The sequence below is a fragment of the Oryzias melastigma genome, linkage group LG9 (assembly GCF_002922805.2).
Source record: "Oryzias melastigma strain HK-1 linkage group LG9, ASM292280v2, whole genome shotgun sequence".
NCBI classification, from domain to species: domain Eukaryota; kingdom Metazoa; phylum Chordata; class Actinopteri; order Beloniformes; family Adrianichthyidae; genus Oryzias; species Oryzias melastigma.
In genome coordinates, this window is record NC_050520.1 from 18,705,560 (window position 1) to 18,717,706 (window position 12,147).

General features: G+C 36.1%; 1 protein-coding gene across 1 annotated transcript; it reads right to left on the reverse strand.

The window, feature by feature from the left end:
• Nucleotides 1–6,763: 6,763 nt before the first annotated feature.
• On the reverse strand, nucleotides 6,764–8,937 carry cmklr1 (chemokine-like receptor 1). The gene is made up of 2 exons (XM_024275260.2): nucleotides 8,464–8,937; nucleotides 6,764–8,356 (listed from the first exon to the last, which is right to left on the reverse strand). Exon 2 carries the CDS (start codon nucleotides 8,323–8,325, stop codon nucleotides 7,288–7,290), a length of 1,038 nt encoding a protein of 345 aa, XP_024131028.1. The 5' UTR covers nucleotides 8,326–8,356; nucleotides 8,464–8,937; the 3' UTR covers nucleotides 6,764–7,287.
• Between the last annotated feature and the right edge of the window lie 3,210 nt (nucleotides 8,938–12,147).

The window sequence follows — 12,147 nt, forward strand, 5'->3', positions numbered from 1 at the left end:
TCTTACCCCTCTCTATGCACATGTGCTGTGTGGGAACGTGCACAGGCCTTAACACCAAGGAGATACAACAGCTGTAACCACAGAGAAGCTCAACTGACCGCACCAAGTCATTTGTCGCCTTCAAAAAACACTTCACATAAAAAAGATGTCTGTCAGCTCTGTAACATGTTCTTTCAAGATATCTTCATGAACCCTTTTCTGCTGCTATCACAGGTTATGTACTGTTTATGAGAGGTTCTCTGAAGCTTAAGCTCTAAATCCAAGGGGGAAAATTGCAATATGTAGAGTATGACTACCAGATGATGGTGATGATGATGTTTTTTTTCCAAGTTTTCTTAAGTTATTCAGCTTTTTGTGGTGGAGCTTATCAGGAAGTAAAAGTAGAAGATTACCCTTTTGAAGTTGCAGATTTAGGGAAAGAAGAGGGTTAAAGTCTTCTGCATGCATTCTGCTGTGCCAACGCGCACATGTTGACTCACTTGGTTTCAGACATGTCGTCTTAACATTGGAATGATGCAAAAATAAAAAAAAACACTTCAGTGTTACACAGTCCCCAAAGATTTTTAGGAATTTTAGGTGTTGATTTCTATTTTTAGTTGTTAAATCTATTTAGTCATTAGTATTTTTGTAGATTTTTTTCAATTGTACCCATTTTTCTGTTGGGAAAATCTTAGGAGCGGTGAATTAAAAGCAGGTTGACAATTTTCAGACCCGTTAAAGAAATGTCAGTGATGTATTTGGGGGGGCAGGTTATGGTAGCATCAGCTTAATTTTCAATATTTGTTTAAATGTTATATTTAATTCAATGAAAAGGATTGTCTTTCTTGAGTTGTTTTTATTTTTTTAACCAGTGAAGAGTTCTGCATTCAGAGTGGATTTATTGGATGCATTTAACGCTACGTACACACCGAACTTGGGATGAACGTTCCAGAACACAATAAACACAACTTCTTGAACAGGCTTTTAGCTTACCTTACACTGCATCCGGTCCAGCTTTGGTGCCGACGCTGGAGTCTTTATGTAACTTGAAAAGTGTGAAAGGCACTCACACTGCATCCAGTACGGTCCGGCTTCTCCGGCGCTCCGTATCCGTTTCGTTGGCTTCATATTTTTGCCAGACAGGAGCACTTTTTTGTGTTGTTCGTGCTATTAACAGGAAATCATGTGCATATAGTGCATTTTTCAAAATAAAACCTATTTTCCACTGTACTTGCTTTTTCCCCACTTTGATCAATTTTATAAATGGTTGGCACTTAGATGAATTAAAATGTACCAAATCTGAGTCCCTGATTGGTCAACTTAACTGGTTCAACTTTGTTCAATGGCGTTGTGTTTCAGAAAACTGACTTAAAAACTGTCATTGCCACACACAAACACAAGAGTTTTGAACGCGGAAGCTCAAAATGCTCATTCATGCGTGTTTACGTCGACTTTTCATTGGAAGTGTTCGCTTGAACGCGTGTTGCCGAGGTCGGTGTTAACGTAGCATCACACTGCAACCCCCACACTCACTCTAGTTTTGATCAAACTGTTTTATTTCCATGTTTCTCGTCTATACTTCATCCACAGACTGCACCAAACCCAATATTTTATTTATAGTCATGTGTCATATTTTATTAGTTGTTTAAACACTACAGAAGTTCACTAATGTGATCTGATTTACTTTGTAATAGGGGTTAGATTTTTTTAGTCTCATACGGGCTGTAGGAAAACCTCTGTCTTCTGTGTCTCTCTGCTTTAGGTTCTCAGCAACTCCAATAATGAATTCATGCTTAATGGAAAACTTTTTATTGATGTCTGCAATTTGCCTTCAGGTGTTGCACTACAGGGGCATTTACCACCTATTAGGAACTCATTATTCCCAACCTCTATGTAGAAAAAACATTTTTTTTAACAAGGATTAGATTTGTTGAGTTATAAAATAGTACTCTTATTAGTACAATCTTCATGGAAAACCCAAAACCTTAAACAGATTCTTCAGAAAACAAACAGCACAATCGAAAGTTTCAACTTCCTATTTCTGAGTGAAGCAACTTCAGCATAATTTAAAGTTCTGGGTGAAAAATCAACTTTTAGCTAAAGATGAGGAAGCTGGATAATTGTTATTTATACCGAACCTTTCACTGCGGCACAAAATGCTGTTCCTGTGCTTCTTTGAGTTTGAGATTGCAATGATCATCAAATGTCATCATTGATTTGAAAAGGAAAAAAAAATTCACATTGAAGTTATGATTTTGTTTTTTTTTGTTGAAGTAGTATCGTATGAAAACCATTTACAAGAAGAATCTGTCATCATGGAACTCAATATGCTCCCTTACTGGAAATATACACTGTAACTACACTACAACTACAGAATATGAAATTAAAAGAGACTGCTGACACAATGAAAGCCAGCAGGCAAGAACTGACTTTCACTTACAGCAAAGAAATATATATATTTTTATTATGCAAGCGAATGCATTTAAAAGATTTGTATTGAGAAATAGCAAACTGAAGAGGATATTTCTATTTTTAATGTTTGCTTCAAACCTTATTGGCTCCTGCTTTCATTGGCTAACAGAGAAGGTGTCCCTTTTGAATGTATTTTCTATGGAATGAATGTAATGCTACAAAGCCCAATAAATGAGTAAATTCAACTAACTTTGTTGTTGTGCGAATATATAAATGTGTTTTTATTATAAAGACCTCTACTACAAGTGTCCCCAGCTTTTGCAATTACAGATCAAAACAAGCCTCTTTGTGACATTATATCAGTGTTCTTTAAATAGAATACTACCAAGTGTAAACTACAATAGACACTTTTATCTAATATTAACAATATTTTTTTTACTGACATTTTAAAACATGAACAGAAATGGTTTCTGTTTTGGTTTTTAAAATGCAAACTGTAACAAAAGGTTATTTCTGTTTCTGAAGTTTATATTTATGTTGCTTAAATGACACTTTTTCACTTTAAACCATCACCCAATTTGAAAGTTTTTCCATTGCAAACATTGCTCAATAATTTTATATAATATTTATTACTTCCAATCCTTCAGTGGCTTTGACATTTTAACAAGACAAGCTGCTCTCAAACCTCTAAGTTTTTGGGTGGTCTGTGAAAATATTGCAGTTTTATGAAAGGCTGATGCTATTCTTATATATTTATATGCGATCAAATACAAAAACTGATGGAAATTTAATTTAATTGAATTAAACTTTATTCATATCCCAAATTCATCTGTAATAGCACAAAAAGTCAAAAAGTTACATTAAAAAAAAGATGCACATTGCAGCATCGCCTGCTAAATGGGCTAAATGTTGTTAATGGTATAGACCATGGGTGCCCAAAGTAAGGCCCACAGGCTAAATTTGGCCCTCCAAAGGTTATCTTTTGGCCCACCAAGTCATGGCTGTGGAAGCCGTGGAGTGTTTAGTTAAAACCCTTTATCCGTACACTATTGATTCTCTATGGTGTTCCAAAACTCTAATGCTTTCGTCTTCTGGGTGGCGCTATTGGAACTTTCTTTGCCTGTGGCTCTGGGTGAAACAACCGCCAAGTGAGTCTCCCCTGGGCTTTTTCTGTGGTAAAAATTCCCACGAGCCTTCACGGTCACTTCCGATGCTTTTAGTTGCCTTTTTCATCTGGCCAAGATGGAGCGACAACGGTGACAGATAAAATCAAAAGAGCAGCTCTACGTCAGTCATTAAGATACCAGTTTGCTTTGTTCATTGGAAGAATGTTTGTTTAAATTTGTTCTTGTTTTTCAATTAAAAATGATCAGTAAGGCCTTGCTGTTAAAGGTTTCAAAGACAAATGTTATTTACTTTTTATTCTTACTAATGTGTGCTTCCTTAATGAAAACAGTATGAAAATAAACTAATTAAACCATATTCTTTATTTTTTCATGGCATGCAAAAAAAAAAGGACTATTGTGTTTGGCCCATTTAGATTTTGGCCCTTTGAGCAAAAAAAAAATTTGGGCACCCCTGATATAAACCTAACCTCAACCATAACCTTAACCCTTCTTCCAGGTCTGTGCGGCCAAGAAAAAAGTTCACCACTGGCTGTAAATACTTAGAAAATTATGTGTGAGTATTCTCATTTTTGTATTTTATTTAATAGGGATAAAAACAAACAAACAAAAAAAAAAAAAAACAGATAATTACATTAAAGCAAAGTGGTACATGTATCATAGCCATGTCTAATTTGCAATGCCTGTCTGAGGAACTTTTACAGAAATCATAGATGAACTGTGAAAATCTTTCAGATAGATTATTTTGTTCTAATACTTTATTCAAACATGAAACAGGCAAATATATGTAACCAGCAAACCAGAAAAGTTCATTAAAAATGAGGAACCATATTAATGACTCTGACAGATGTGGCACTGCCAGAGCATCACTTGCACATTCATTTTGGCACTTTAGTTTGCACTTTCTTCCCTTTTTTATGCTAATTGTTGATTAAGCTGTTCACATATGCTGACTAAAATGTTGTTTTAGCATGTGACTTTCGTACTATATTTTGTGTACTCTTGAAAAAAAATGAGGAAAGAGTTTAACTACTTAAGTAATGTTTAGGGTCTAACTCAGTTTGAAAGAAATTAGTAATAATGACTTTATCGTTAAAGCAATGAGTTCTTAAGAACTTTAGTGACTTAAAGTTATTGACACTGCAGTGCTTTTTTAACATGTTTTGAATGATGTCAAGTGTGAAGTAACACTGAAACTGAGGAGTTGGTGATGAGAGACTAAAAACACAGGAGATCAGGCTTGATGGTAGGAAGTTAAAACTTAAATAAATCAACTTAAATATGACACAACCTTGAAACAAAGAAAATAAATAGAGTGACATAAGAGATGACCTAACAAGGATGAACTAAAAACTTGACATTGAGGCGAATTATCTGAAATGAAAACAGCTGCAGATGATTATCAACTTAAACCTGGTGTGACTGACAGAAAGAAGAAGGTTCAAAACATGAGGAAAAACAAGAGAAACTCAAATGAAACCAAAGGTCACCTTGCAGAAACTAAAAGTGGTGACACAGTAGAACAAATGCAAACCATCGTTAACTGTAATGGATTACATAAGCATTTTTTTTCTGTGTTGTACAGTTACTGGAACTTTGACAAAAGTGGATAAAATAATTTTCTACCCCGATGTTGAAGTTTCTGTAGAAAACCTTGTTTCTGCATGAAGCATCGTAGCTTCTCGTAAGGACAGCATGAAGTCATAACTGTGAACCTGGTTATACAAAGGAACTATTTATCAAGCTGAACATCTCAAAAAGCTGACGAGTCAGCATTAATAAGGGAACTTTCATTGTTAGATGGAAACCAAAGCACTAAACTGAAGCCATTTTATATTTAAAGGTGAATAATAGCGTAAATCTGGAAATCCCAACATAAATGTTTGTTTTATAGATTTAGCAGAGGACTTATTTTGTGCTTGTGAAACAAAAAAAATAGATCAGATTTCATAACTTCCCAATTAGTAATAGTTTTCCAGAAAGAGTAAGAGTTTCCATGATTTATAAAGTGCAGTGATTATTGGATGGCTCAGATATCCAATGACTCAAGAGTGAAAACTGAGGATTTATTGTTTTGTGTCTTGCATGAGTTTTTCAATAAAAAAAAATAAAACTGTTTTTCTTTCACAGCTTCAGTGAAGTAACAAGAATCACCCCAACATGTGTGTGTAACGGCTCGTTCCCCCCTGACCCTTCACAATGGACCACAGTGATCTGTATACGTTTTCCAACGGTGACCAAACAAGAAGATAAAAATGAAAAAGCAGAAGACTGAAGAGAATACACAAGAAAAACAAGAAGTAAAAAGTATGTTTATCTTCTTCAGTCTTCTTCTGCAGAAGATACAAAATAAAACAGGAAGTAAAAATGATGTGAGAGAGAAAAATAGCAAATGGGAAGAAAACCCACTGAGTTTAACATGCAGACCAAATTAAAAATGATGGCATGTTTGTTACTGCTATTTAAATTCAGCATGCTTTGACCATGGCGCAGTGTGATTTTTCAAAAATCATTTAAAATGTGGGATATAAACAAAAGGTAGAATTCTGTGAATACAGGAACTGACCTGCAGATCCCTAAATCAGCTGCTTCAGCATTTGCATGACATCTGCTCAAACTTCTATCTCCGTGTCCTTTTTTGAATCAACTTTATCTATTTTATTTGTTAGAAAAACACAACAGTTGTACACTCCGATGGAAGACATTCTATTTCCAATGAAAATCCTGTTTTTGGTGTATTTAACATGCTCATGTGGCATTTCTCTAATGATGGGTGACATATATAATGAAAATTACGCTTAAAATTGAATTTGTGAGTATTTTTTTATTCAAATGATTGTGAATCAGTAGTAAATGAAAAAAATGCCTGCTCAGCTCTATTTTGATGCTTCCACTTGCAGTCAAATAGATCCATGTACGTCTTTGTTTTCCTCATCCGAGCTGACATCTGGCAAAAACTGTACGTCTGGATTGCTCGTCATTTTTGTTGCACCGCTAATGTTAAGTTGGGCTTGCGAGGGGCTGTAAGCTAGTGGGAGAGCATGTAACAACTCAAGAACATTTTTAATGAACTACTGCTGCTTTGCAGAAACGATGTCCTAAAAACACCAGTTTTTAAATGTTCTGACTAATAACGGGATAATCATAATCAAGACGACTGGGAATGCTTTGAAAATCGCTCAAAAGATGATCGGAGAGGAACTTTAAAACAAACTCAGTAAAAATGATTGATGCACAATTCTGAAAAAGCTCAAAATGTTGTTTATTTTAAAATACAAAAGAAACCAATTAGCCATTGGTTGTAGAAATTATTTTTACAGTTACAATGCATATTTTGAATTATTGTATGTACAACACCACTTGATTCAAGTTATATTAGATACAATTCAATTATTCAGTTATTATTGAAGCTCTACAAGACTTTGAAATGACCCCCCCCCCCCATGTCACCATACATCTGTAAAATATATTCAACACTTCTGAAGACAAATAAAAGATTTACAAGAAAAAAATAAAACTTTTATATTTTGTCAGACAATAAAATAAAAATAATGTGTTTATTTCAAAATTGCACAGCTCTCCATGATAAATTTAATCAAATACATTTTATTGACATTAATACGACTTGTTTTGTACTCCTCAGTATTGCGAGTTTGCAAGAATAAAACATCAATTTTATTGCTTTTCTCTCTAGAAGACAGCACATGTCACATTTATACGCTCAGTCTTGGAAGTGCAAGAAGAAAAACATTTAGAGGTCAAGTTTCAACCTCTAAATATGAGTGGACGCTCTGGCGTCCACCGAGCTTGACCTGGACAGGTATCTGCTAACAGTTTGACCGTCCTCCGCGATTGCATTCTTCAGTCTTGAGACCAGAGTGCTCCTCAAGCTCTTCTTGAAGTCCTTGCCCATGAAGACGTAGAGCACAGGATTGAGGAAGCTGTTCGCTGCTGCTAACGAAGTGCCTATTTTGAGCCCAGAGGTTAAAATAGTGTGGTCGTAGAGTTGGTGGTTCATCTCCAGTAGGATGAAGACATGGTATGGCAGCCAGCAGATGAAGAATGTGGCGATGAGCGCTGTCATCACTTTGAAAGGTTTTTTAGACTTTGCCATCCTGCTGGATTGAAGCTTAATGATGATGATGGAATAGCAAAGGATGATGATTACGAAGGGAATCACAAACCCTACAAGTGCACGGCTCAAAGCAACAGACTTGTGACTGTTATCACCTGATGGGTAATTGTTGATACAAGTGGTCTTATTTAAACTATGGCTCACATCGCGGAAGATTGTGGAGGGAACGCTCATGGCAGAAGCCAGAAGCCAGGCTGTAACTACGGTGAAAGAAGCCTTCTTAACAGTGCGCTGGTTCTGGGCCCACACTGGACACATCACTGACACACAGCGGTCGACGCTGATGACGACTAGGAGGAAGATGCTGCTGAACATGTTGAGGAACATCACAAAAGGGACAGACTTGCACATGAAGCGCCCAAATATCCATTCCTCCATCACTGTACTGGCAATGTTGAAAGGGAGGAAGGTGCAGAACACAAAGTCAGAGATGGCGAGGCTCAGGTACCAGATGGTGTTGACGGTCTTCTTCATCTTGAAACCAGAGATCCAAATGACCAAAGCGTTCCCAGAGAAACCCAGGAGGAAAATCACCACGCTGATGACAACCACACACACACACGAGGCCTCCTTAAGGCACGTCGGCGGATGTTGAATAATTCGCTCCTCGGTTGCAATCTCAAACTCTGTGCCGTTGTAGACGTAGTCTTCATCGTATTCATAGCTTACATCCATTGTGACTTTATCATAAAAATGAATTTAAAACCTGTTGAAGAAAACAAAAAATAACAAGTTTTAAAATTTTTAAAAGTCAACCACATTTTAAAACTCGAACAGTGTTCAGTCGGACGTGACATTTACATAGAATCGTACCTGCTGATCAGACCGTCCTCTGCTGTTGGCTGGAGTCTTGTCAGTGTTGACAGATCCGACTTTCCTTCAGATGTGTTCAAAAGGCAAGACCACATTGAGACAGCTGACTTGGTGGTTTCTCAACACATCCTCCCCAGCACTATTTTAGTACCTCATTCTGTGGAGGGTTGGACTTCAGTAGGCATTTTTGCAAATAATTTACTGTGGTTGACTTAACACTCATGCAACCAAAACGTCAAAAACAACTGAATACAATTACATTGTTTTATGTTTTAGGTTTTTAAATTACTAAAACAGCATTTTGAAAAGTGTGTCCTTGTTAATAAAATTGAAATACTTGAAGTATTTCAGGTATAGTTGTATATACGCACCACACGTAAAAGAGATTAAACCCAGAAGTTTTTATGGTTAGCCATCAATGATTGACCTTCAATCAAAACAGGAGAAAACGGAAGTTTACATACAGGATGTATTTCTTTGCATTAATCAGTCAGAGGAAAATATAAAATAAAAAACTCCGACTGGACTTTTTTAGCTTCCACTACAGAACGAACATGAGGTCATGGGCGCCCTCTTCATTGAAGCAGAGCTACTGCCAGCCTCACCTCGTGTCTTTTTAGCGCAGCTTTATGTCAATGAGAACACTGAATAATAGGGCTGTGGTGACTCATATTAACAACGATTTGATTCATATCATAATTTATGGTTGTGGATGTCATTCAAAGCCATTTCCCCCAATATAATCCTTATATCAAAATGGAACAAAAACTCAAGAACTGCAGCTCTATAGATCGGTGTGCGGTACTGCTGTGCAAAAACGGTATCATAGGGATCTATTTTTTCTAAGGCCAAACCTGACATTGGTGCCCTCCCAACACAGGGCACCACAGGACCCACTCTACAGCTTTAGGGTCTCAGAGCAGAACCCCAGCCGCCACTGCACCAACAGCCCCCCACAGGCAGAGCCAGTAGTAGAACAATAGAGTTAAAAGGCAGTAAAATGATTAAAACGTAAACTTAAATGATGTGAATATTGATAATAATAAAATTGGTAGTACATTCAAAGAATATATATATATATACTAAAGTTGTCTCTAATCTGTCTTGTTTACAAAAAAGGAGAACAGAAAACAAAAACTCTTTTGGAAAATAAGCTGTGTTGCCATTCCTACTTTTGTGCAAATCTTTTGTGCACACTGTATGAAATAATCAATAAGTTCATGCATTGACTTTAAAGGACAATTTTCAGACAGGACTGAGACATTATTAGCAGAACAAAACGTTGATACCAGTGTGAATTGTGCTGTTATCCGTTCAATTATCAGCTGCTTCAGGATTTAGTATCTTAGCAGACTCTGCTCCATGAGAAACTGCAGCACTTCTCTGTCAGAGGAATAAATTGCTTGAAAACTGACTTAAAAATTGCTCTAAACTGACTGGGGGGGAGCTGCACCTAGCAATCAGTTTTTGCACCTTTGACACACAATTGTCCCTGACATGCTGTTTTGTTGGTATCTTTTATTTCTTTTTGTGCTGGCAGAGTCTGACTTACACCGTGAGACTGTCATCTTTTGGTGGATTTCATGCTGGAGTTTTCTTTGCAGTTACAAAATGTATCTTTATTATGTTTGCTGTTAACTGTATTAACTTCTAGGCATTTATGTCATTGCTTCTTTAACCATTACTGATACATTTATCAACATCCAGCTAATTGAAATTGTTATCTAAAAGCAAAATGACTCATTAAGGACTTTTTTGTAAAACTGATATTGAAATTGTGGCCTTTTTTAATGATGTCATCATTTGCTGTGTTCCCCAAAAGTTGCTGCATGTTGTGTTATTTTGAGGAAACCATGGTTTTGGATTTAAATGTTCCATCTCCAAGTCCAGAATCAGCTGATAACCTCTGTTTTTCAGGAAGTGAAAGTTTCTCCTTCGTATTCTCCTTCGTCATAGCTCTCATTTTGCTGCCTTCGGATTTCACGTCTTGTGAAAAAAAAGATTCTGTTCAAGTTTTTGAAGCTCAACAAAGTATGATAGTTGTAAAAAAGCATTTATAATTTTAAATTTGTAATAGCTAATGGATAAAAAGCTTTCTCAGGCTTTTATATTTTCCTCTCAAGTTGGTGCACACACTTTTATTTCCTCCTGGGCTGGAGCTCCTTAAAACCTCATCAAACAAAAGGTGTCTGGTTCCACTACTGTCTGCCAGAGGGCCGTATGAATTGTACTTTGTGGTAACTTTAGAGTAATTCCCACTTTAGCCAGTCTGCTCGGAACCCATTATAGAGATTAAAGTATAGCAGAGATGTACCGGTCTGCCATAAATCCGCTTACCTTACATGCACCATTATGGTGGAAATTAAAGTTCTGAAATTCAAATGTCAAAGTATTAAGTCACATATGGGTTCAATGAAATTATAAAACTCTATGACTTTATATGATTAAATAAAAGGACCCATGCAGTTTGTTTGATGAAGACTTGTTCATTTGCTGGAGCATGTTGTGCATCAGCACGCCTCTATCATCATTACATAAATCCACTTTGTCCTGGTCACAAAGCTGGGAGGATGGATGAGTTATTGTCGTGATGCATCACCACATTTCCATTCTCTACCCACACATTTGTTTTTCTTCTCTTCCCTATGCTCTTATGAGACTTCCGGTATACGTGTCTGTTCATGTGTGTAGTTGTCTCGGATTTGAATTATTGTATCAGTAGTTCTTATTTGAGTCAAAAAGAACGATTAAAAGAAGAAACAACATTTGTGCAAATGTTTTTAAGGTGGGATTTAGCATGGCTCATTCTGTAGATTTTATTTTAAGGAAGTTTTCTCTTTGTTTTTAAGAGTTTGATTTTTACTTCTTTATGTTAGCCACAGAAGTGTGAGGAAAAAAAAACACTAAAAAACTTTAAGTGTTTATTTTTTCTAAAGTTTTATCAAAAATATGATTATTTAAAAAATTAAAAAGAGAACCAGCATTATAGTAATCCAAGCATTAAGAAAAACATATTAGTAATTCTGAGGTATGAAAATATTTTAGCTGTTTTATGAATGGGATTATAGTAAAATGTCAATGGATTTTACTTTTCAAACGTTTAGAAATTTCCTGGACAAGAAATTTTAGGAATAATGTATTAAAGTTGGTTGGGATGTTACGGTTGATGTTGGGTTAGGGTATATAAAATAAAAAGTGCTTTTTGTAAACACCCGCTTCACTAAAACTCCTGTCCTTGGTGTTTTTAGAGTGTTTTTCTTGCATTCTTCTGATGATGGAGGACATATGTTAAGAAAATTAAGTTTAAAATTGATTCTTTTGAGTATAAAATCTTCCACTTTTACACTTCACATCAGATCTATTGACTAGAAATAGTCTGTTCTCTTCCTCTTTAGATTCTAGGTCTTCTCTAAATGGTTAATCAAGATGACATTTAAACCTAAATGATTTTTATTAGTCCTATGGGGAACTGGATGATTTTATAGCCCAGAAATGGTGTAATGTTGTGAACTCCTAGAGGACAGAGCAGTGAATCGTCACGTCTAATAACAGTTTTTCCATCTCAGATATTGTTTTAAGGAGTTAATCCCAGGTCACTCAAACCACCTTGAAACAACAGACATACTGTATGCACACTGGGGATCTTTCAAGTTTTCCACAGGATTTTGAGTGGTAAAAAAACAG